General features: G+C 41.9%; 1 protein-coding gene across 1 annotated transcript in view; it reads right to left on the minus strand.

Annotated features, from left to right (window-relative positions):
- Window positions 1-1,506: 1,506 nt before the first annotated feature.
- The window catches only part of LOC309561726 (calcium-activated chloride channel regulator 1-like), a 105,576-nt gene continuing 83,896 nt past the window's right edge, over window positions 1,507-23,186 (minus strand). The window contains exons 11-15 of the mRNA XM_082265719.1: window positions 19,378-19,599; window positions 11,100-11,370; window positions 7,250-7,414; window positions 4,233-4,463; window positions 1,507-1,908 (exon numbers count right to left, since the gene is read on the minus strand). Of these exons, the coding sequence (XP_082121845.1) occupies window positions 1,529-1,908; window positions 4,233-4,463; window positions 7,250-7,414; window positions 11,100-11,370; window positions 19,378-19,599 (1,269 nt within the window). The 3' untranslated portion in view covers window positions 1,507-1,528. The remainder of the gene's footprint in view (window positions 1,909-4,232; window positions 4,464-7,249; window positions 7,415-11,099; window positions 11,371-19,377; window positions 19,600-23,186) is intronic.

Raw genomic sequence — 23,186 nt, forward strand, 5'->3', positions numbered from 1 at the left:
GTCCCTCTTTCTTCCTCATTTGTCCCTCATTTTGCTCTGATCTATATAGTTGTATATAAAATGCACTTTTGTGTCTTTCAAAAAGTGTTTCCTAGCGCTAAACCTTTCATCTAAATTCTAAGTTGCTGCATTCGTAAATTTCAAAAGCCAATGAAAGGAAAAATAGTGGTAAAAAAAAAGCCCTTGTGTGTTTAACTCATCTTTATTTTTTGGTAATTCTCCTTTAAGGGGGCGTGACAGGGGCATGTCCTCTGCCTACATCCTTTTGCTAGTAGGTGTCCCTCATTCCCATCTCAAAAAGTTGGTAGGAATGCTTGTGGGTTTATCCAGATTCTTTTTTGCTCATTAATTCTTCATGACCCATGCTACTGAGGACATGCAAGCTGAGGTGTGCAAGGGTGTGTCCTTTGTCTACATACTTTTCCTATCTCAGACTGTTGGGAGATATGCTTGAGATCGTGGCATCTTTATACACTATTAGCGATAAATGTTGCTGTAAAGATAAACTGCTGTAGAGAGATCATGTGCAGCAATGATTACTCAGTAACATGGAGGTAGTGGAGCAGGTCAGGATGAAATCAGGACTTCTGTCCTCTTCTGAATCCTCAACTTGGATGAACATCATCAATTTTCATGGTGCTGACAGGTCGCTGTCACCCTAGCAACAAATAGCGTTGTAAGCCCTGGTCTACCCCTGCACCATGAAAATGAATAATGTTGTGTGGCAGATAGGGACTTTACACTGCCCTCCGGTCCCTACCCTTCCTGATTTGAACATCACTGGTCCTGGAAGGGCAAAACTAACATCCTGTATAAGTATTAAAGCCTAACTCCATAAAATGTTTTTTTTTCTCTCATGCAGTGGGGCTTTTTCTCCCATGCTCTGGAAATCTGTACTCCCCCCACGTCCAGCAGTGGACTGTTCCTGCTGTCCTCATGTCCAGAGCTGGTCTATGGGTGTGATGATGTCAGGAACAGTCCATTCACAAGATCACTAGCGTGCAAGGGGAGGGAAGGGGGGCAGGAGTAGTGGGGACCAGTCTTGCGCTTGGAGGTTTGGTGGATTAGGTAAGTATATCTCTGCTCTGCAATCCCCAAGACAAAAACGAGCAGTTACCCTTGCAGTGCAGGCATGGAAATCCAATACGATACAAAGAGTTCTTCTTTAAATAATATTTTCAATTGTAAAGCAGATAAACACTGTAATGGTTGCAACCCTAGAGGGTCCATAAATTGGCACATACTTCCAGGCTAGACATACAGCACTGCATGTGGTGGGCAATATTTAATTGAGGGTGCTTTTATTTTGTGTTTTGCCACTGCTGCAACAACAACTGAGCATGATAAGAACTTTCCTGTGGCACACCAGTTTGAATATAAAATATGTGCATGAGGTAATAAGATATCCTGACAGTAGTGCACACAATATTCAATGGTATACATTTTTTTTTATCAAACTATAAAAAACAAAATTTTGATCCTTTCTCCTTATTTTTCGACATTTTGTTCACTGAAAATACGTTACACTTTATATTACGTTTCTTCTTTTTTTGCTTAAAAGACAATACACAGATAATCCCACCACACCTATGGAAAAGAATACTGCTAGTAGAATCAGTACCACCATGACACCTGTCTTTGAGTTGGATCTTGGATCTGGAGGTATGAACAACAATGCCTTCGCCAAGTTAGAAGGTTCTGACATTTGATTGACTTTGTCTATAGCAACCAGGACAAAGTAAAGGACAGTACCATTTTTAATAGTAATATTCTGTGGAGTAAAACTGAATTGCTCCAAAGTGCCAGCTGGTAGTGGTAGGAGATCTGTTGTATTGACTACTGTGCCATTTTCAAAGTTGTCTAATAATTCCTCTCTGTTGTGACTCATTCGCAAGTCGTATCTGGAAGCTGAAAAAAAAACAAAAATAAAAAAAAACTGTGTAATTACAAGTCTACAATCACAAGTTAAAAATGTTAAATAGTTAGGAAAGATCATGCTGAATTCTAAGTGTCAGAATAAACCATTCCTTCTCACAATGTGTATCTGAAACATTAAATAAATGCACACCCTGAAGGTAGATGGAGTGATTTTTACACTGTAACTGTTCCCTGTGAATCAGCCATTCTCCCTTTGCTCTATTGAGCCTTTTACATTTACAGTACACTTTTGTGTTTTAATGCATGCATTGCAATGCGCCAAAATGCATGTGTCCAGCTTGCTTATAATAGGAATAGTCTCTTCCCATCTTCATCCCATCAGTGCTGCAGTGCAGTGTGTTTTCAAAAATATATATATTTTTTGCAATGAAGGCCCATTGAAGTCAATAGCAGTGGATCAAAATGCATATAACATGCATTTTGATACACTGGCAACGGGTATTAGTAAGCCTTGGTCAGCTGTTGTTAGCCTTATCCACTCCAAATTATAAATCCAAAAACACATTGAAAAATGTAGGTCAACGTGCATCAAAATGCACGTCAAGGTATGTTAATGCATTACAACACACCTGCCTAATACTACAAAAAAAAAAAATGCATCTCTATGTATGTGCATATATCTAAATGGTCCCTTAGTGTTTGCTCCTTCTAGTGGCTAATCTATAAATTGCAAAATGTGAAAAAAATACATGAAGAAAATACAATAATAATAATTGCAATAATAATATGTGCTCACTAAAAATACACTATACTTTCTCTTTAACTGGTTCCTGAGACCCTAAAGGCTCGCACACAATGGGGTGAGAATTTTCATCCAAAGAACTTGCGTACGATTTTTGAACACAACTTTTGACATCCGATTCCGACTTTTTTGTACGAAAATTCTCGAAGAAGCAAACTCCAAAATGTTTCTCGAAGAGGAATAAAATGAACGATTTTTGTTTAATATGTACCATTTTCGCATGATTTTTGTACAAGAAAAATCAGAAAAGAAAGACTGCCATGATCAGAAACAATAAACAACAACAAAAAAGCCTTTGTCGTACTAGAAATTTCTTTCAAATTTTTGTTTATCGGTTTCAATTTGTTGTGAAACAACAAACAAAATCGGACAATCGTTCACTCGATTTTCTTATATAATGTACCCTACTTTACACTGTAACGTTTATACGTATACTATATTTGGCACAACAGGAAACAAGGACAATCTACTCAGCGAGGACACAGAATTACTAAAATGTGTTCAGCAGTGCAAACATCAGGAAAAAATGAGAGCAGAGGGATCAGGAGATGCAGAGTAATATGGCAGATTTTTCTTGGGAAGCATGGTAGGTGAAAGCTTGATGATGAATTCTCAAGATGCATCTCAAAGGCTAAGAAATTTGTTTGTCTTTTTTCATTTATTTTTACCACGTACATTTTTTTTCTGCACAATCTATTGCATATATGACAATGTTCTAATGTATATGTGACCTTTGTGTAAATATTTTAAGGTGTGTTACCTAATGTCATGCTTTTTCATGTCCTGCCATTGTCTTTTGTAGGCCCCATAATGCACTTCAATGCATCAAAAAATGGGCAACACATGCAACACCCCACACAGAAATTAATTAGTATTGTTTAAAACAATGGCTAACCCATGTACATGCGTTGACATGCCTTAAACTGCATGGGTTAGAATGCTTAAATGTTGATTAGCCCTTAGACTTTAGGTGCTTTAAACAAATAATTTAAATGGTGACATGCCTTGAAATGCAGGGGTAAAACACTTAAATGTAAATGAGCCCTTAGACTTTAAGTGCTTTAAACTAATAATTTAAAAAGTGTGTAGTTAATTAGTGTAGTTACTGTATACAATGTCCTGGAGTTGTGTAAATGCAGGAATCTGTTAGTTCCTTTTCTTTCAGCTTTCTGACTGAACGTAAAAAAAAAAACAAAAAACTATGTATGGCCAGCTTAACTTCTGGGCTGGAACTTTATGGACTCTCGTCCCTCCGTTGTGATTGGCATTTGGCCAATCAAGCGCCTAGTGCTGCATCATGAGAGGAAAGGAGAACAAACACATGCACCCTCATATCTTAAAGTACCATGTATGGGTTGAACTAGATGGACATGTGTCTTTTTCCAACCATAATAACAATAATTAACTATGTATTACATCTCTGTAGGTATTTTCAGACCATACATTACATGACTGATAATCCAGTTGGAATCCTTTTGAACACCAAAGTCCAAGACTTGAAAGACAAACAGAAAATTTAAAAAAATGTTAACACATAACATTTAACACATACCATTGCCCTGATCAAGATCATCTCCAGTAGCAGTCCAAGATAATGTAACTTGCTGGCCTCGAAAGATTGCATACAAGTCTATGATTTTTCCAGGTTTAAACACATCAGGAAGGGGGCCTGATGGTACTTCAGTTACTCTGAAGGCAGCTCCCGAAGCTGTTCTTGTAAAATCCCCTAGATTTAGGTCATCAGTCGTAACTTTTGGCTTTGGGGGGTTACTGAATATAGCACCTATGCACAAAAGAAATAAGCATATGAAAGGTATTAGTAGAAAAAGTCTGAAATACTCTTTTTAACTAATACTACCATATACATGTAACACATGAAAAGATACATTTGTATTTTTTGCTATAAGAATATGTAGTGTGTCTGGGAACTTCATCTGTTCTTGATAAAGATGAAAAGCAAGGGGCATTAGAGACATACTAACTTCAAACTGAGGCCTATAGCTGCCTATTTGAACCTAGCTTTTAAGGAACTCATTCAGTGCATGATTACAGCTACTAAAAAAAAGATTGAAAGCTAGTGATATTGTTCACAGCAAGTATGTTTGGATCTGACATTAGGGAGGATGGAAAAGAGGGGACACCCACCCGAACTATCATAATCTTGCTTGTTGACTCCAATAAACAGATGATACCGCATACCAATTCTGGGATCATGTGAGCAAAACCTTGCATAATAGGTCATGTGGTCCACAACAGCTCTGCATTGTACGAGATGACATTAGCAAAGTCTTCGATAACTTTGACTGAAGATGCTGATGATGTTATTGGCCCATGAACTGCTATCGTAGCTCCAAGTCATCTGACTCAAGAGCCCTACTAACCTTCCCTAAGGTTATATATATATATATATATATATATATATATATATATATATATATATTATTAGGTTATATAGGTTATGATATTTATAATTTATATTGACTTTTAAGATACCCTGTCACCAACCTAAAATTTGCATGCAAAAACACAAAAAGCAAGTATTTGAAATGCTTGCTTGCAGCATTTATTTTAGTGGTTTGTAGTGTGCCATTGCATAGTTCCCTCCCTCCTTGCACATCATCGTCCATTCCTCTTCTTGGAGTGTCTAATTACTGTCTATGCTGGCCCATATCCCATAATGTAGCTGCTGGGGGAGGAGCAAAGGGGAATACTACAGAGCGTAATTTGAGTGACAGTTCCGAGTCTGCTGGGGCTACTAACATCACATCTGACATGAGGAAAGATTAGAGGAACTGAATTTAATCTCTCTTGAGAAGAGGGGATTAAAGGGGATATGATCAACATGTATAATAATATCATACACAAGTGGTCCATATAGTGAACTTGGTGTAGCACCCTCTAGCTATTGTGCTAGGTGTAAATAGGTTTTGTTAGTATAAACAAATTGGCTTGGCTGACAGCCAGGTCTGGGTTGAATCTGGGTCAAGGTTGAGTGACTCAGTGAGGCTGGATGACTCAGCAAGGAGCATCTCTGGTGCCTCCCCCTGCTTTCTGGAACCTTGGAGAAGCTTCCAGAAGTGGTAGGTGGAAGCTAGGAGGCGCTGCTTGGCATATTTATGAGGGCCCCAACCAATCCCCAGCAAAGGGTTTGAAAGGAGGTAGGCCCCTCATAAATAGGCATGAGTCATGCCAGCCGGAGCATTCAGGTGGAAGATGGAGATGAGGTTCTGAGGAGGCTGTCAGTGGCCCTTGGGGGCGCCCCCTAGCCTAGAGGGGGGGTGACTTTGGGCCTAGTGCTCAGATGCTGGAGGGACCCTCTACAACACACTGAGGAATCTTTCCTGGAGGTACGGGAGCAAGGAGAGGACACCAGGAGCAGGTCAGCACGTCCAGGAGGTCTCCTGAGAGGTCTGCGGTGGGCTGAAGTCAGGTGGGCTGGTGAGTGATCAGTCTGGGAGGACTGTGGAGTAAAGATTAGTCTGGGAGAACTGGGAAGAAGTAGCAAGGAGGGCTAGTGAACGGGGCAGGTGCAGCCAGGTAGGCTGGCAGTGCCTGAAGAGGTGGCACTGAAATCAGTAGCCACAGGAGTAATTAAGCTGGACACTGCATTTTTTGCTACACACTTAAGGGGCCTTCTGTTCCTGCCTATAACAGGCTTTTGATTTAAATCTGCTCTAAGTGCTTTGTCAGATCTGAAAATAGTGTGCCAGCTGGAGTTCTGCAAGCAAATGTGCTGGAGAAAGTGAGGAGTGTATATAGACTGTATATAGGAGAAGTTGTCCCTGAAGTTTTTGGAATTCAAGTGGGCATCCCTTAATTTCCCAATCCCTATCCAAGTTCTAATCCCTCAATAAAACAAAAAAACCCAAGCACTTGACTGTTCCCTGACTCAAGTGTGCCTGTGAATATTTGGTGTGCCTGGCTGTGCCAGGTGGGGAATCCCATTTAACTTGCGGCTCCTAAGGGGGTGCGCTACATTTGTGTTGACTTATTCACTTTAAGATCATCATAGAGCATAAGGTGGCACTCTTTACACCTAGAGGAAAAGAGATTTCATCTTCAAATACGGAAAGGCTTCTTCATAGTAAGTGCTGTGAAAATGTGGAAATAACTGCCTCAAAAGTTTGTTCTGTCCAGCTTAGTCAGTACATAATATAACTGGATACTAACATTTACAAGTAAAGTTGATCCAGGGAACATCCAATTGCCTCTCTGGGGGTCAGGAAGATTTTTTCCTCCTGCTGGAGCAAACTGCGTCATGCTTTGCTGGGTATTTTGTCTTCCTCTGGATCAACTGTGGGTATGGGTTTGTGTATATAGGATTGTAATTTTTTTTTCCCTTTTATTGCTTGAACTAGATGGACTTCAAGCAGCAGTTTCGAGGCTTATGGATGTCTAAACAAGGGTGGTTTTTACTGGTAAAGAATGCATAAAATACATTAAACACACTTCTAATCTTATGCGAAGAGTATTGTTAAAATGAAAAATCTGGTAACTAGGTCTCCTAACATTAATGAATGTTTATATAATTTTTTTTCTATATTTGCTAACGCCCTGTACCATTCTTACCATTCTCAACATAGCCAGGTAGGTATAATGCCTGATTTTTTGGCAGCGCCAATTTGGCAGTTTTGCTTTTACTTTCAACTCGCACTTTTAAACCATATCTGCCATTTCCACTAAAGTCTGTAAAGTATTTGGAATAGATTCCATCATTCTTGATAATATCCGCCCCTTAAAAAAAAATTTAAAAATAAATTTGAATTCATTGTAAAGAAACCACATTTAGTGGGATAACATACAATTCAGAGATGCAAGGCAAATATGTCAACTAAACTCAGAACATCTTTTGAGGTAGGTACAAGCAACCGTTAGCTTTGTTGAAAACATACCAAATTTAATAAGAAAAGACTTTAACATACATAAAAATGCATGTGATTCTATCTTATTGCTCTAGGTAGATTATGACAAACCATATTGGTGCAGTTATACAAACTTTTCCACAGTACATGTAATAATATTCCCAATAGTACAATTAAACATAGTACTGTACATTATCAGAGATAATATTAACCAACCAAATTAAATTTGCACAACCAAATATGATAACTATCCAAGCAGCTAGCACTCCCCTCCGAGTGTTTCACTCCACTTTAAAATAAAGTATTAGCCAAGATAGTGCAGTGCTACCCCTCTAAAATACATAATCCATTGTGTAAAGATAAATAAAACCTCCTAAATAAATACCAAATGGGTACTTTCACTATGATAAATTCATAAAGAAAATAACAAAATTGAAAATGTGAGTGATCCACTGCAAAAATGTCAAAATAATTCATAGATTACAGTGTGACAATTTTAACCACTTAAGCCCCGGAAGATTTTACCCCCTTCCTGACCAGGCCCTATTTTGCGATTCGGCACTGCGTGAGTTTAACAGACAATTGCGCGGTCGTGCGACGCTGTACCTAAACTAATTTGACATCCTTTTTTTCCCACAAACAGAGCTTTCTTTTAGTTGTATTTGATCACCTGTGCGATTTTTTGATCATGCGCTATAAACAAAAAAAAACGTAAATTTCGAAAAAAATAATAATTTTTCACATTTTTTTATATGAAATTCCCCCAAAAAAATGTAAAAATCAAATTTTTTTAACATTTTTGACCAATTTGTTTTCTGCTACATATGTTTGGTAAAAAAAAAAATCGCAAAATAAGCGTATTTTGATTGGTTTGCGCAAAAGTTATTGCGTTTACTGACTACGGGAAAGATTTGTCATTTTTGTTGGTTTTTTTTTAACGAGTAATGGCGGCGATCTGCGATTTTTTTTGCGGGACTGCGACATTGCGGCGGACAGATCGGATCCTTGACTGACATTTTTGACACTTTTGGGGGTACCAGTGACATTACTACAGTTATCAGTGCTATACATATGCACTGTTACTGTAAAAATGACAATGGCAGGGAAGGGGTTAACTTTATTAGAGAAGGAGGGGTTAAGTGTGTCCCTAGGGGCATGCTTCTAACTGTAAAGGGATGTGGCTGTGTGTGTAACAGCAGAGATCAACGGTCCTACATTAGCTGCCTGCCTTTCTCTCTCTGTAACTGACGATCGCGAGTGACCGGCGGACATCGGGTCCGCCGGTCACTCGCGCTTAGGTGTCCGTGAACGAGCGGGGGCGGGAGCTCGCCCCCTATTGGCTCACAGGCTAGTGACGTACCGTCACTTTGCCTGCACGGGGCTGACCGCCACAGTATATATACTTGCGGCGGTCGGCAAGTGGTTAAAGTGCAAAAGTGACAAAATGTAACACTTCCAAAAAATGTGAATAAATATAATATAGTCCATTAGTGATTTAGTCCCCTACCAAAGTGAATACAATTGCTCTATATTCACTGTTCAGACTTTTGCAGTGCAGCACTCTTCCATCACGTAGAACTTTACCTTCAAGGGATAATCAATATTAGGCCCCACTTTACATTCCCAATCCCCGCCCCCCCCCCCTTTTTTTCCTCTATGACTCCTCTTCTTCCTGTTAGGATATGGAGCAAAACAACTTGAGATGGCATGTTATAATTCTTTTAAAGTATGTGATATTTACATGTCTTGAGATAAGATGTACTACTATCTGCAAAATACTGATTTGTATGCCATGCAATAATCTCAATAAACACATATTATAGAAAAAAAAGAAGAAGCTATGTATTATTCACAGAGTTTATCATATGACATCTCCAAACATAACAACTGAAAGAGCAGTGCACAGAGATTGCTCATCACATTGGAGCTAACGCCTGGAACTGCCTAGCGTGATGACATCATCGGTGTCGGGATTTGTCCCTGTACTCATTACATCCAGTGCGGGACTTCCTGCTTATTACAATATTAGAGATGTCAACTGCCTCGCTACCTGTTTTAACCCTTAAAAGGCTGAGCCACAATGCACACATTAGCAGTGCGGTTGCGGCTTGGCCCCATACAATAAAATGAGCTGCATTCATTAGTGTCATGCAGTTTATTCGTGGCCGCTGCACGTCTTTCTTTATGTGCTTTGCCAGGGGTCTGTAAAACCTAAGTTCAACCACAAGCTTTTACTGTTACCTGGCTGTCTGTGTGAAGGAACCCTAGGAAACATATATGCAGACATTATAACATACTGAGATTACACTTAGCATACAGAGAAGGAGAAATATCACTGTGCAGCATCTATATATACACAACTAGAATGAATACTCAGAATCACCCTCAGCATACAGAAGTGGTGGAGAAGTACTGTGTTGTGTTGACATGCAAATAACAAAATCGGAGAACTATATTCATTGTAAATAACAAAAAAAGAAGTAATATGCAGTGATCATATGTAAATGGTGTCAGCCAATTTCAGACAACAACCAAGGATGTGAAAGGTAAAAACCAGGGTGACTTGTTCAATTATAGGGCAAGTTGAGGTGACAGCATTATTATTTGAATGTTGTGCAACTGAGCAGCCAGTAGTGGTAGAATGAATGCACAAACTAAAAGAAGAGAACAGATGTTTGAAGAGTAAAGAGAGAGTGCAGACAGTCGGTTGACAATGTTTACAGATGTTGAAATACATGGCTCTGCCAGCAAAAACTGAAATTCTGATTTAAATGTGTAGTAGAGGAAAAGTTAGGTCATGTGGTCATGTGGCGGCCAAACAGAGAGGCAATAATCATTTGTTCAAGTCTGTGTTTTTCTTGTACAAGAATCTCTATGTGCTGACTGGTTTTTAGAATTATTCAATTCACAAAGCTGTCAAGCACTGAGAAATATGGCATTTTAGGGTCCAACTAATTAAAGCTAAAAAAAGTAAGCACAAAAATGTTGTTGTTGTATTCAGGGAAAAAAAAATTCGATTTCTGGTTGGCCTCGGGGCCCATTCACACTTGTGTGATGGGGCAGCGTGCAAAAAAACACATCATCATATTGCATAGTAATGCACCTGCTCTATGTACAGTGCATTGCAGTGGCATTTATTTGAATGGCACTCAATGCATTGTACAGTAGAGCCCAACACACATTGCATCTTGTGTGGTGGTGCACTGCGTTCTTAAAAAACGTTAATGTACATTTTATCATCTGTTGTGGTGTCCTGAGAGCCCATTTATACCAAATAAACTGCCTTAAAGTAGAACTATAGGCGAAACTTTTTTTTTCCCATTTTGGATAGAGTAAGGGAAGAATATAACCCGACAGAATTTTTGCATAGATTTCGCTTCACTTCCTGTCCCATAGCCAAACAGGAAGTGAGAGATAATCCCTGCAAATGAAAGCAATTCCTTGGGGACCCAAAGGTCACCAGAACTAGTGTTCTACTTTGGCTTTTTAGATTCCTCTACATGTTGTAGCTTTTATACATAGGAAGTAGTAATGTAATTGTAGAAAAAGACATTTACCTGCACCATTATCTAAAAGTTGCAAGGTTCTTATTTTTCCATTCTCTGGTTCTATTATAGCAGTAACATTTAGACCCAAAACTGGGGAAAATCCTTGAGTTACCACTGCATACACAATCACGGGGTTGGGGAAACTGCTTGCATCTGTACTCATATATGGCTCAACAACAACTGGTGGGACGTTTGGATTAGAAGCTTGTGAATTTACTGTTAAGCCCAAAACTTGTGCAGCTACTTCATTGTTGCAGATGTTGTATTCCCACTGTCCTTTCTAAAAGAAAACAAAGGCACTTTGGATTATATTTGTACATTTAATAGAAAGCATACATTTATATTCAAAAGCAGAATTTCCAAGATAATTAGACAGGGTTTATAAAAAGTTTATGAATAAGGATGCCAGATGTTGTGCGCAATGTACCACATCCAGAGTACGCTACCCAAAATAAGAAAGTAAATGTGAGACTTTAAAAAGGTACACATCATAGAAACCAAATATCTTACTATTAAGGGATCATTTGTGAACCCTGTGGAGGCATCCAATAACACCTATATGGGACAAGAGTCGTTCGGTGCATTGAATTTTAAGCTATCTTGCCAATCATGAGAATGGAAGGCATGTGAGATTGGGGAGTTTTCTTCTGAGGAGAAGAGGGATCGCCTGTGCACGCGAGGAGGTGTTTGGATTTGAGGACATTTAAACCAGAGAAGATTGCTTCACTGTTATTTAAACAGTAGAAGTAAAAGTGTATTGCACTAACACTTGGTAAATATTATTTATTAGCTTTCTTTTGGACTTTTGTAAGGATTGTTGTTTTATGAAGAAACACGCATATATAGATACATCACTGCTACTTTTAAAGTGAATCCCCTACACTTTGAATAATATTTTTGCACATCAGTAACATTGTCCATAATCATGGCCAAACCAGTTACAGTGTCCCTGATCACTGCCACACCAGTCCCAGTGTTGCTGATCACCACCACACCAGTCATATTGTCCATAATCACAGACACACCAGTTACAGTGTCCTTGATCACCACTACACCAGTCATATTGTTGCTGATTACCGCCATGCCAGTTACAATGTCCCTGATCACTGCCACACCAATCCCAGCCATACCCTGCAGAAAATTGCACTCCTGGAACCACAACTCTTCCTTTCTTAGGTTTCCTGTACTACCTGGACAGTGAACATGGCATTCCTGGGGCAGTCATATACCAGTTGCTATACTAAGCTTGCTTGGCTTATAGGAACTGGGCCTGCTATAGGAGATGTACACTAAGCTATATTACCCGACTACTTGTAAAGAGGCCACCATTACAGTACATTACTTTTATTACAATTGCTTAATTTGTGTGATACACAAGATTCAATATCTGGTACATAATCAGTCCAGGCACTGAAAAAGTCTCACACGTGATATCATCATACTCAGAAGGAGAATAAGATCGTGTTTTAGGTTGTAATTCTAATTATAGCCATGCTGTATGAAAGCCAGTGCTGTATCCTGGCCTAGGCCAACAAGGCCCAGGCCTAGGGCAGCACTTTGCAGGGGGGCAGCAAAAAAAATATTTCATTATTTGTATAATGACTATGGACTTCCTATTTATTATATACATAAGTGAAAAAATCCTATAATTACAATCAGTGGCAGCAAACACAAGTCCAAATATCTTAACAGAGTAATCTTACTAATCCCGTGATATAAGGCTGTACTAATTGGCACTGATAAGGCTGCACTGGTGACCAATAAGGAGGCCACACTGATATGCTGCACTGATGGGCAGTAAAGAGGCATATAAGGCATAAAGACTTATAAGGCTGCACTGATGAGGCTGAACTTATGGGAACTGATGAAGCTATGCTGATGGGCACTGATAGACTGTGGTTATGGTCTGTGGTTTACAGATGACAGGGTGGGTCATAAACAGGAAGGGGTGTGGCCTTTACAGGAAGGGGGGGTCATATTTAAATTAGGGGGTGCACATGTTTAGTCAGGCCTAGGGCAGCACAAAACCTAAATACACCACTGATGAAAGCCCAAGGGTGTTCCTTGGGTTTTGGTATCCCCATATTTGGGAGGCATAGAAGAATGTGTTTTGGGATGTAATTATAAGTATGCCTATGCTGTGTGTGAGACATAACATTGTGAAAAAAAAAAAAACACATTTTAATAATATATTAATTTTCCAAAAAAAGTGACAAAAAATTACAACTTCAAAAAACTCACCATGTCTCTTACTAAATACCTAGGACTGTCTACTTTTCAAAAATGGGTCACTTGAGGGGTATTTGTAATGTTCTGACATTGTATGGCCTCAAGAAATTACATAAGCCATAAGTACATCAGGACTGATCAATTTTCAAATATATAAACAAAAATTTGTAGACAGAAGAAAAAATTTAGCAGAATAAACTGTGGCCTAAATTTATAAAGAAAGGTTATTTATTTACAAAATGTTATAACAGAAACTAAAAAAAAAAAGTGTTTTTGTTTTTAATTTACGGTATTTTTATTCTTATAGCAAAAAAATAAAAAACCCAAAATGGTGATTACATAATTAAATACCACCAAAGAAATCTCTGTCTAAAAAAAAAAAAACAATACAAAATGTATTTGGGTACAGTGTTGCATGACAAGTGTGACAGTGCTGAAAACTTAATAATATTAGTTTTGAGGTGGTTAAACAGTAAAAACAACGGCTGTAATATGAAAATTATTAAATGACTATGAAAATTAAGGATTTTAGTATGTCTGCATGATTGCATGTTCATTTTTGTGGCTTCAAACTGGTTTTATTCTTGATCTCAAATTTCCCAGGTGCCCATGCCCAATTGTAACCAAAATTTTCCTCTTAATTTAGATTTAAACAAACCAGAGAACCTGTACTGGGAGAAATATGGAGGCTACCATTTGGATTTCCTTATAAAAATGATAGGTGCCTGGCTGTCTTATGCCCCAAAGCATTCCAAGTCAATCAGCTATAACAAGCATGCAACGAATTAAGTAGGAGAAAGGTCAGTACCAAAGCAGGGGTTGGCAAGGTGTCCGCACACGGACACTGGTGTCCGTGAGCGGTCCTTGCGGGGTCCGCCGCGCTGCCGTTTACATTTTTCACTGCAGTGAGTGTCCCAGAGACTCAGACGACTAATCCCTGATGCGATGGCTCAGAGGCGGGGCCTTGGGCCTCCCTCAGCTTGGCTGCTTCCGCCTCCTGCTCAGCTCTATCTGGCCGGTGCCATTCACAAAGTAGTGTGATGGTGGCAATAGACCTGCCTGCGTGACTGCGTGACTGCGCGGCTGCGGAGTGATCTCTGTCTGTGCCATGGCTAGGGGAGGGACTGTCTCTGTAGACTGTGTGTGCAGCACGGCCGCCCAGCGTGGGAGAACTGAATGGACTGGAGAAAATATATTATATTGCTAAATAATATAACCTTGCAGCAATGGGATTGGGGAGAGAGAGGCTGGAGGAGAGAGCCTACGGTAAGAGAAGTAAAAAAAAAAAAGAAGTCAAGTCACTAAGGGGGACCAAGTCTAATCTATGGGGGACTAGCCCTGGCCAAGCTTGCTCTAAGGTGGATCTATATGGGAGGGGGACCCTGGCCTGCTCTAAGGGGGATCTATATGGGAGGGGGACCCTTGCCTGCTCTAAGGGGGATGTGTAAGGGAGGGGGACCCTGGCCTGCTCTAAGGGTTATCTATATATAGGATGGGGACCCTGGTCTGCTCTAAGGGGGATCTATATCAGAGGGGGACCCTGGCTTGCTCTAAGGAGAATCTCTATGGGAGGAGGGCCCTGGCCTGCTCTAAGGGATCTATAGGGGACCTACCTGTTCTTGCCTGCTCTAAAGCGGATCTTTATGGGGGACCCTCACCCTGTCCTGACCTGCTCTAAAGGGGGATCTATGGAGGACCTGCCTGTGCTAACGGGGGATCTATGAGAATTTGCTCTAAAGGGGAATGTATATGGGGTACCCTGGCCAGCTCTAAAGGGGGATCTATGGGGGACCTGCCTTTGCCTGCACTAAAGGGGGTCTATGGGGAACCTGTCCTGTCCTGCTCTAAAGAGGGATGTATATGGGTGACCCTGGCCTGGCCTGATCTAAAGGGGAATCTATGGTGGGGGGGGGGGGGGTACCTGCACTTGCCTGCGCTAAAGTGGGATCAATGGGGACCTGCCCTTGCCTGCACAAAATTTCTGTTCTCTAAGGCAGCATTCAAGTATTACAAAGAGTGTGTTAAGAAATGTAAAGGCGAAATCAAGGCGGCTAAAATAGAACACGAGAGACATATAGTAGAAGAGAGTAAAAAAAAAACCCAACAAGTAACCAACTTTAAGTATATAAATAGTAAGAAAGTGAGGCCAGAACACATTGGCCCCATAAAAGATGATGAAGGGAAGCTGGCCACAGAGGACAGAGAGAAGGCAAAAGTGTTAAATAATTTCTTCTCTTCAGTCTTCACAAAAGAATCGGGGGGCTACACTAACCCAGCTTGTAATGACAAATTAAATAATACTCTTCAGGAAGTACCCCCATGGTTAACAGAAGTTAGACTTAGAACTAAACTAGAGAAACTTAACATAAATAAATCCCCAGGACCGGATGGCTTGCCCCCGAGGGTACTTAACCACTTTAGGACCGCTCACATTGCTGCTACTGCGGCAATGTGGCACGATCCCGTCCAGCGACGTAGACCTACGTCGCTGGACCTACGTCACTCCTCCCCCTGTTTTCAGTCACAGCGGGAGTCGGGCCAGGGGAGGAGCGGCGGCGATCGCCGCTGCTCTTCCCCGATCGTCAGGGAATCTAGTTTGGAGATCCGCCCGCCTGTGTAAACAGAGCGGGCGGATCTCTTAAGTGACAGGGAGTGACAGATCGCAGTGTTCAGCATAGCTGAACATCCGATCTGTCCCTGACTCACTCAGTCACCTCCCCCCACACACGTCAGTAAGCACCAGGCTTACATTAACCCCTCCCTCTCCAATACAATTAACCCCTTCCCTGCCAGTGTCATTTTTACAGTAACAGTGCATATATATAGCACTGATTACTGCAGTAATGTCACTGGTACCCCCAAAAGTGTAAAAAATGTCAGTCAAGAGTCCGATCTGTCTGCCACAATGTCGCAGTCCCGCAAAAAAAAAAAAAAAAAAAATCGCAGATCGCCGCCATTACTCGTTAAAAAAAAAAACACCAAAAATGACAGAAATCTTTCCCTTAGTTAGTAAACGCAATAACTTTTGCGCAAACCAATCAAAATACGCTTATTGTGATTTTTTTTTACCAAACATGGGTAGCAGAAAACAAATTGGCCAAAAATGTAAAAAAATTTTGATTTTTACATTTTTTTGGGGGGGAATTTCATATAAAAAAAATGTTAAAAATATTGTTATTTGTTCAAAATAAACGCTCTTTTTTTGTTTATAGCGCAAAAAGTAAAAATCGCACAGGTGATCAAATACCACCAAAAGAAAGCACTGTTTGTGGGAAAAAAAAGGACGTATATTTTGTTTGGGTACAGCGTTGCATGACTGCGCAATTGTCAGTTAAATTCGCACAGCGCCGAATCGCAAAAAGTGGCCTGGACGTAAGACAGCAAAATCCTCCGGTGGTAAAGTGGTTAAGGAACTCAGCCAGGTGATAGCCAGACCATTATTCTTGATCTTTAGGGATAGTCTACAGACGGGTATGGTGCCAGCTGTTTGGAAAAAAGCCAACATGGTACCAATATTTAAAAAAGGGCCGAGATATATCCGGGGTAACTATAGACCTGTCAGCCTAACATCTGTAGTCTGCAAGATTTTGGAGGGGATGTTAAGGGACTATATACAAGACTTTAGTAATGAAAACAGTATTATTAGTAGTAATCAGCATGGATTCATGAAAAATCGTTCTTGCCAGACCAATCTATTAACCTTCTATGATAAAGTGAGTTGCAATCTAAACAAAGGAAGGCCTGTAGATGTGGTGTATATGGATTTTGCAAAGGCATTTGACACAGTCCCCCAAAAACGCTTACTGTACAAACTAAGGTACGTAGGTATGGACCATAGGATGAGTACCTTGATAGAGAACTGGCTCCAGGGGAGAGTCCAGAGGGTGGGGATAAATGGGGAGTACTCGGATTGGGCGGGTATGGAAAGTAGTGTCCCCCAAGGTTCTGTCCTGGGGCCAATCCTTTTTAATTTATTCATAAAAAACCTAGAGGGGATATCCAGCACAATCTCGGTATTTGCGGATGATACTAAACTAAGCATGCCAATATCTTCTATGCAGGATGTGGAAACCTTACAAGCGGACCTGAACAAAATAATGGGGTGGGCAACTAAATGGCAGATGAGGTTTAATGTTGAAAAATGTAAAGTAATGCACTTGGGCGTCAGAAACACGAAAGCAAGCTACTCACTAGGGGGGAAACCTCTGGGTGAATCTAAGATGAAAAAGGACCTGGGGGTACTAGTGGACAACAGGCTTGACAGTAGCATGCAATGCCAAGCCGCTGCAAGCAAAGCCAACAAAATACTGGCATGTATAAAAAAGGGGATTCACTCCAGAAATAAATTATTTTTTTTTAGATTATAGATTATTTTTTTAGATTAATAGATTATTCTCCCACTCTACAAAACTCTGGTCTGGCGACATCTGGAGTATTCCGTCCAGTTCTGGGCACCGGTCCTCAGAAAGGATGTGAGAGTCCAGAGAAGAGCAAAAAAAATAATTAGGGGAATGGAGGACATCAGCTATGAGGAAAGACTACAAGCATTGAACTTATTCTCTCTGGAGAAGAGACGCTTGAGAGGGGATATGATATCAATGTACAAATACTGTACTAGTGATGACCCTAGCATAAGGAACAAACTTTTCAGAGAAAGGAAATACAATAAGGCAGACTAAAACAAGAGGAAAAACGGTTTAACCTTAAAATACGTAGGGGGTTCTTTACTGTCAGAGCAGTAAGGATGTGGAATTCTCTTCCACAAGCAGTGGTATCAGCAGGGAGCATCCATAGTTTCAAAAAACTATTAGATGGGCACCTTAAAGACCACAACATAAAGGGGTGTACAATGTACGGTTAACAGCAAACACACACACACATTATAGGTTGAACTGGATGGACTGATGTCTTTTTTCAACCTCACAAACTATGTAACTATGTAACTATGAGTTAAGAAACAATCTGTCTGTAACTCCCAGGTCAAATCAAGGATGTCATATAATTGGATGTGATGGACGTGAGGGCGCCAAGACAGAGCCGGTGAAGGACTTGGCCACACGATGGGTAGCCCTGATCGTTGGGTGGGGGAAGTGAGCGTGAGAGTGTCAACCAGGGCAGACTTCCTAATAAGCATGTTAAAAAAGATTGTTCAAGTGAAATCCTGTATGGTTGCCACTAATTTATTATATGGGCCATATGAGTGGCCCTGTAATATTTGCTGACCAAAATGTTTTTATAGAATGTGTTTGATATACATTGCTTGTAAATATCTTTTTACATGAAGGAATATATTTCTTCATTACATACTGAAACTCATATAAAGTCCCTGATAGTCAAAGTCTATGTAATTATTGCATAGGCTGTAGGTCACCCGAGGGAGCAGTGTTTTTCTGTAACACAAGAAAAAAGAAAAGGTAAATTGCTTTATTAAAAATAATTTTCCAGGGTGCATGGATGGTGTCTCTGTACCACTCAAAACCTGGAGAAAATGCAGACGTGCATTCTCATGAGATTTTAGGTGCCCAGCACTCCTACAATGCAGCATCGAGGCACAGTGATGTCAAGGACTTGTCTGGAAGCTCCTGAAGCAGGACAGTGGTAATTTTTTTTTGTACAAATTGTATTTTTCAATTTTTTTTTAACCATGTTTATTTGGGGTGTGGGGACTGTGAGTAAAGAGGACCCAACAGTTTTTTTTTTTTTAAATGGAACCTTCACTGTTAGCTCTAAAACTATCCAGAGAATTACAGCAGACCTACTGTGGTTATACTGTGTTATAATGGCTAAAAGGTTTAAATAATGATATACAGTAAATGATTTGCTCCTGGGTCGGCATGTGTGTTAAAAGGTGACAAAGGTTTATTTAAGAATATAAATGATTTGCAACTAGGGTGGCATGTGTGTTAAATGTGACAAAGTGTAGAGGAGAAGGAATTCAAAACAAAACTAAAAGTCCTGAAATGTACTTTTATTTAAGAGTAATTAACTTCTACTTTCTTTTATACATTATGATCATATTTCTATGATATATTTCTAAAAGCTAAGTTTAGAAACTTACCTCTGCTGTGCCTGGGATTGTGAGACGAGCAGACTTGGAGATACTGTCACTTACAAATTGTCCACTATCAAAATTTTTTTCATTAGGATCTGTTAAACTGATAGTGGGGATCCCACTTTCCCAAGTCACTAAGAAGAAAGTTTCATTCCCCACAGTGTTGTCAATGGTCACTTTGCCTGTCAGGCATTTGAATGCATCGATAGCTGTAGCTGTACTTTCAATCTATTAAAAAAACAAAAGTAAACAATATATAGATGGTATAATTCTGTTTTATGTATAGAAATAAAATAAAAATTAACTCCCTGTCTGAACTTTTAAAATGTACATTTGGGTAATTCCAGTGCCCCATATATCTGTGTGAGTTATAAGTAACCACTGTATGTACACTTTTTTTTTTTTGATTAAGTGGGTAAGTTAGGCCTCTGTCAGATTTTCAGTGCTTTCTGGGTCTCCTTTGTGGCAAAGGGCGTAACTACAGTTATATCTTCTTGAGCAGATTCTGTGGCCCCATCCATGTCGGAAATATGTATATGTATATGTATATGTATATGTATATGTATATGTATAAACCTACATACACACATACACACACACACACACACACACTATATTACCAAAATTATTGGGATGCCTGCCTTTACACGCAAATGAACTTTAATGGCATCCCAGTCTTAGTCCGTAGGGTTCAATATTGAGTTGGCCTATCCTTTTCAGCTATAACAGCTTTAACTTTTCTGGGAAGTGTGTCTATGGAAATGTTTGACCATTCTTCCAGAAGTGCATTTGTGAGGTCAGTGTCACGGAACCATGAACCAGACGTACAACAACAGATAAGTGAAAATAAGAAAGCTTTATTGAAAAACAAGCTGTAAAGCAAAAGTCCAAACGGATGGCGAAACTGATGCAGAGTCTTTTGCGAAGCCAGGGGTCAGGAGCCAGCAGGGTAGTCAGACGAAGCCAGGAGCAGGAACCAGCAGGGTAGTCAGACGAAGCCAGGATCAGGAACCAGCAGGGTAGTCAGACGAAGCCAGGAACAGGAACCAGAAGCAGCAGCAGTCTTAGAAGCATGTGAACACAGGAGGACCAAGCAGGGAACTGAAGCCACAGACCTCCTATATATATGAGCTGGGCATCCAGCTCCTCCCAGTGGGAAGGAGGAGCCGCAGGGTAGGAGGCTACAAGAAACCCAGAAACCAAGATGGCCGCCAGCACATGTCAAACGAAGGAGAACAGCAAGAAGGTAAGACCATGACAGTACCTCCCCCTCAAGGACCCCTCCTCCGCGGAGTAAAGAACGGTTTCTGAGGGAAGCGTGCGTGGAAGGCTCGGAGCAAGGCAGGAGCATGGACATCTGCGGAGGGAACCCAGGAACGCTCCTCTGGACCATAACCACGCCAATGAACCAAAAACTGCACCCGACCGCGGACCAGGCGTGAGTCCAGGATATTGCTCACCTCATACTCCTCACGATTGCCCACTCGGACCGGACGAGGCCGAGGAACCGAGGAAGTGAAACGATTACACACCAGTGGCTTCAACAGGGAGACATGAAACACGTTGGAGATCCGCATGCCAGGAGGAAGCGCAAGGGCATAGGCTACCGGGTTTACCCTGCGAAGCACTCGGAAGGGACCAACAAAGCGAGGCGCCAGCTTGGGAGTGGGCACTCGAAGGTTGAGGTTGCGGGTGGACAACCATACACGGTCTCCGGCCTGGTAGGAAGGAGCAGGCGCTCGTCTGCGATCAGCCTGGAGTCTCTGGCGCTGCGCAGAGACCTCAAGGGACCTCTGGATCTGTACCCAAGAAGCACGTAGGACGGAAAGGTGATCCTCCACAGCCGGAATATCCTGGGGAGAGAATACCTCCGGTAACACGGCAGGTTGGAACCCATAGTTGGCCATGAAGGGAGACGTCCCAGAGGAAGAGTTCACCGCCGTGTTCCTGGCAAACTCAGCCCAAGGCAGGAGGTCAACCCAATTGTCTTGGTGATCGGAGACATAGCAACGAAGGAATTGCTCCAAGGCCTGATTGGATCGTTCTGCGGCCCCATTGGACTGAGGGTGGTAGGCCGAGGAGAAGGAGAGATGAATCCCCAACTGGGAGCAAAAGGCGCGCCAGAACCTGGACACAAACTGACTCCCCCGATCCGACACAATCTCCTTGGGCAAACCGTGCAACCGGAAGACCTCCCTGGCAAAAATCGTGGCCAACTCCTGTGCAGAGGGTAACTTCTTGAGAGGAACACAGTGGCACATTTTTGAAAACCGATCCACAATCATGAGAATGACCGTATGGCCTCGGGATGCAGGGAGGTCCACAATGAAATCCATCCCCAGGTGTGACCATGGGCGCTCCCCGGTGGCTAAGGGTTGCAGAAGGCCCAACGGAAGGTGCCGAGGAGACTTACTCTGAGCACAAACGGAGCATGCCGCTACATATGCGGCGATGTCGGAACGTAGGGAAGGCCACCAGAACAGACGTGAAACAGCCCAGGACAGCTGATTCTTTCCAGGATGCCCCGCGGTCTTGGAGTTATGGTAGGTTCGCAACAACCGAGTGCGCAACTCCTCAGGCACAAAACATCTGCCGTTGGGTCTCCCAGAGGGAGCACCAGATTGAGCCGCCAAAATCTGCTCACCCAGGGGAGAGGTCAGGCTGGTGCGAATGGCGGCCAGGATCTGATTCGGAGGTATGACCGAAGTCGGAATCGACTCCTCCCTGGACAGGTCGGAGTACTGCCGTGATAAGGCATCCGCCCTGATGTTCTTGGAACCGGGTAGGTAGGAGACCACGTAATTAAAACGTGACAAGAACAGAGCCCATCTGGCCTGACGTGGTGTCAATCTCTTGGCCTCAGAGAGGTAGGTCAGATTCTTGTGGTCCGTCAGGATGAGGACCGGAACCACCGAACCGTCGAGCAAGTGCCTCCATTCTTTAAGAGCCTGCACGATGGCCAATAACTCCCTGTCACCAATCTGGTAGTTGCACTCCGCGGAAGACAGTTTCCGGGAGTAAAACCCACAAGGAAGCAGAGGACCCTCTGGTGTTCTACGCTGAGACAGAAGGGCGCCTACTCCCGTCTCAGACGCGTCCACCTCGAGGACAAAGGGCAACCCAGGGTTGGGATGCGACAGAATCGGAGCCGACACAAAGGCGGACTTTTGAGCCTCAAAAGCTCGGATGGCCTCGGGCGGCCAGACCTGGGAATTACTGCCCTTCCTGGTCAGATCCGTGAGAGGCTTGGCTAGCATGGAAAAGTCCCTGATGAACTTCCGATAATAATTGGCGAAGCCCAAAAAGCGCTGCAGGGAGCGAAGGCCACTGGGCTGGGGCCACTGTAAGACAGCCGAAACCTTCTCAGGATCCATGGAGAACCCCTCAGCGGAAATGATGTAACCTAAGAAGGTTACCTGGGATCGGTGAAATTCGCATTTCTCAAGCTTACCGAACAGCTTGTTCTCTCGTAACCGTTGCAACACTCGTTTGACATCCAGAATGTGGGTCTCCATGGACTCAGAATATACCAAGATGTCATCCAGGTAGACCACCACACACTGCTGCAACAGGTCACGGAAAACATCGTTGATGAATTCCTGAAAGACTGCGGGCGCATTGCACAGCCCAAAGGGCATAACCAAGGATTCATAATGACCGGTCCTGGTGTTAAACGCGGTCTTCCACTCATCGCCCGCCTTGATCCTTACGAGGTTATATGCCGCCCTCAGGTCGAGTTTGGTAAAGACCGTGGCCCCTTTAAGGCGATCGAACAGCTCGGAAATCAAGGGTATCGGGTAAGCGTTCTTGATCGT

The sequence above is a fragment of the Pelophylax lessonae genome, assembly GCF_965119305.1.
Source record: "Pelophylax lessonae genome assembly, chromosome: 8".
Lineage (NCBI taxonomy): Eukaryota > Metazoa > Chordata > Amphibia > Anura > Ranidae > Pelophylax > Pelophylax lessonae.